The sequence below is a fragment of the Histoplasma capsulatum genome, genomic scaffold (genome assembly GCF_000149585.1).
Source record: "Histoplasma capsulatum NAm1 scaffold_11 genomic scaffold, whole genome shotgun sequence".
In the NCBI taxonomy this organism is placed as follows: domain Eukaryota; kingdom Fungi; phylum Ascomycota; class Eurotiomycetes; order Onygenales; family Ajellomycetaceae; genus Histoplasma; species Histoplasma mississippiense.
Genome location: NW_001813972.1, coordinates 610731 through 613767, shown reverse-complemented (window position 1 = coordinate 613767; position 3037 = coordinate 610731). Strand labels below are relative to the sequence as shown.

Below are 3037 nucleotides of genomic sequence, written 5' to 3'. Positions count from 1 at the left end.
GCACGGTGTGATTGCGGAGAGCAATTAGACGAAGCAGCAAGGTTAATGTCAGAGGCCACTTCATCCCATGCGCAGAGCGCCGGTGGCGTGATTATATACCTACGCCAGGAGAGCCGTGGCATTGGCCTGAGCGAAAAGCTGAAGGCATACAATTTGCAAGATCTGGGGAACGACACCGTTGAGGCCAATCTTATACTTCGACACCCTGCAGATGCTCGCAGCTATGGTTTGGCAACCGCGATGCTTGTGGATCTCGGGCTGGGAGCTGACTCCCAGAACAATAATGGGATTCGTTTATTAACGAATAACCCGGATAAAGTCATTGCTGTTGAAGGTCCCAATCGTGAAGTCATTGTGAAGGAGAGAGTTCCCATGATCCCGCTGGCATGGCGATCAGGCGGACAGAAAGGCATCCGGAGTTCGGAAATTGAGGAGTATCTGAGGACTAAAGTGAGTGGTTTCATGTCTTACTGCGTACAGCGTTTCCTTTCCTATTCTCTTGTACCTTTTCATCCTTTTCTGTTTCATAACTAATAATCATCTCTACATTCAGATCGGGAAAATGGGACATATGCTCGAGTAGCCCTTTCATACCCATTTGAAATCGGGTATCTCTGTTGCAGTTCTTGAGAGTTCTATAGCGGTATGAATATCCTTATGCTCATCTCTTTGCTCCATTGTTATATGGGTGTTTGCATCAGGCAGGTTGTAGCTCGATTTTTGTTGAATTATCATCCCCTTTCCGCATTATGGACATAAATACGATATATATGATACCGCTATATCCGCTTGCGTCGATGACTTTTGTTTCCTTGCCTCCTTCCTCTCTATTTCCTTTTTTTCTTTTCTTTTCTTTTTTTTTTTTTTTTTTTGGTTGGATTCGCGATATACTTATCATCACGTTTCAAGCGCATTTCAACGTTCCACTTCACTGTATATCCATGTGCCTTGACGTTTTCCCAACTAGCATATAGATATGGATTTAGTAGCAATAAATGCGTTCTCCGTTACGCGTAATGTATACATCTAGTAGTGCCACACATCATTGGTATGCTTCATACACACGTTTTTTAAGCTCGATCTTCCTCCCTCTCTGAGCCTTTTTTACAATGTTTAGGTAGTTAAATTACCAGCATTTGTCTGGTGTCTGGTGTCTGTATTCCAAATGCATTGTGGACACTACAAGTGGTCAAAAATGGACTTTGATTTAAACAATCACTTATTGTTCGACTACGATATGAAATATCTGGTGCAGGCCTATATTTGACCTAGTATCCACACATCTCTTCATTACATCACCCTTTCAAGATATTGTAGAAGGCCTCCGCAAGACTACTCCAAGAAAAGACATCTCGTATCAATTTCAAAATTTAAAATGCGACATCAAAACACACCCTGACAGCGGTCCGTTCCAAGTTCTCAAGCCTCCCGAACACGCTTCTCTTAATGATTCCAGAACCTCAGACTTGCGGCTTCCTCCCCCTCGCAAAGAGCAATTTCGTATTCGGATCCTCCACAATTGGTAACTCCAACTTCCAGTCAGACAGGATGATATCTACATCAATCAGCCCAGCACGAGCAAACATACTCTTCATTCGCTCAAGTGAAAAAGTCGGGTGGTCGTGAGAAATAGTGTCCCCTCCGGATTGAAGGGAGCTTGAAGTGGTAGCAGCATCGGTATGATCGTGACTGTGGCCGTGGCTATCATCATGGCAGCTATGATGATGATGGTGATTACAGCCCTTCCTTTCCCCCCATTTCGGCTCCGAAGGCTCCTCTGGCTGTAGCAAGTCTATGGCCAATAGCACGCCATCGTTCTTCAACCTCTTTACCAAATTCACAATCGCGGCCTCCGGGTTTTCCATGTGGTGTAGCGCCAGGGCTACCCCCGCGAAATCGAAGTTGAAGAACTCCTCCCGAGATAGATCGGCTGTCGGAACATCTTCTGGTTTGGAGAATTCTTGGGTAGAACCGGACGAGAGGTCCCCCTTCACTGCGTACATTTTCTCCTGAGAAAGACCTAGATGCAGGGCAGTCTCGTTGTACTTCTTAACCATGCCGGGAGCAATGTCGATGCCAACATATTTGGTAAAAAAAGGCTGGTAAATCTTTGGAATGGTAAGTTTTTGGTACATCTTTTCGGATCAGGGAAAGCGTGGCACCGCATATACAAAACATCCACTAGTTATATGCATCACAAGTCGAAAGCTAAGCCAAAACTTACTTTTGTCAAAAATCCATCTCCGCAAGCATAATCCAGCATTTTCCTCTCTGCAACTTTAATGCTTTGTCCATGATCATTGGCAATGCCCAACCAATCAATGTTCTTCTCTAAATATGCGCGCAGCTTCGCGTGGAAGTCTAGGACCCATGGCTCCTTGAAGATGTATTCGGCAGAGTTACTAGATTGGGTTGGTTTGGAATAAGTTCTCTAAGCGTCCGGCGGTTGATGAGTTGATGGGGGAGTGGGTGGTGAGTTCGTTGGGCTATATGTTCTGATCCTACCTAAAGAACTTTTCGTTGGCAGCAGCCAATACCCCTGGGGTTCTCGCAACGTTTGGGGATGGTGATCGATCAGATGGCATGGTTGGAAACAGAAGTTCTTGGGCGGAGAGGCTTGTGAAGCAATAGGTATGCGAGGGATTGAAATGATGGAAAGCAAGGGACGGACAAAGTTGTGCTAGCATATATGGTATATGTACATATACATATGAGTTTCATGGAAGCTAGAGATATAAACAATGATTTCTCTGATACAATAACATTTTGAGAAGGGGGAAAGTCAGTCCTATTTAAATGTTTCGAAGGGAGACTATGTGCAGTTCGAGCTTGCGAGGCACGCCGGTTGATAAACGAGATGACCAACCACAAAACGGCTTTCGTCCTATTTCAGTAGTTAGTCCTAATTCCTCTCACTTACGCCGTATACGTTTCCTATTTCCTTCTCTTAGGTCCCCCATACCTTTAACAATTACTGCGATTCTCTGACTTCTTTTCTTAGAAGTTGGAGTAGATATTCATCTAGGTCGATGTTGGC

General features: G+C 44.7%; 2 protein-coding genes across 2 annotated transcripts; one reads left to right on the top strand and one right to left on the bottom strand.

The window, feature by feature from the left end:
- Positions 1-45: 45 nt before the first annotated feature.
- HCAG_08433 (GTP cyclohydrolase-2) lies at positions 46-583 on the top strand (the record flags this gene model as incomplete). The annotated part of the gene is made up of 2 exons (XM_001536601.1): positions 46-450; positions 554-583. 2 exons carry the CDS (start codon positions 46-48, stop codon positions 581-583), a joined length of 435 nt encoding a protein of 144 aa, XP_001536651.1.
- An 877-nt stretch (positions 584-1460) lies between these two features.
- On the bottom strand, positions 1461-2585 carry HCAG_08432 (predicted protein; the record flags this gene model as incomplete). Its single annotated transcript, XM_001536600.1, has 3 exons — positions 1461-2099; positions 2225-2402; positions 2506-2585. The coding sequence occupies 3 exons, from the start codon at positions 2583-2585 to the stop codon at positions 1461-1463; spliced, it is 897 nt and encodes a 298-aa protein (XP_001536650.1).
- Positions 2586-3037: the final 452 nt, after the last annotated feature.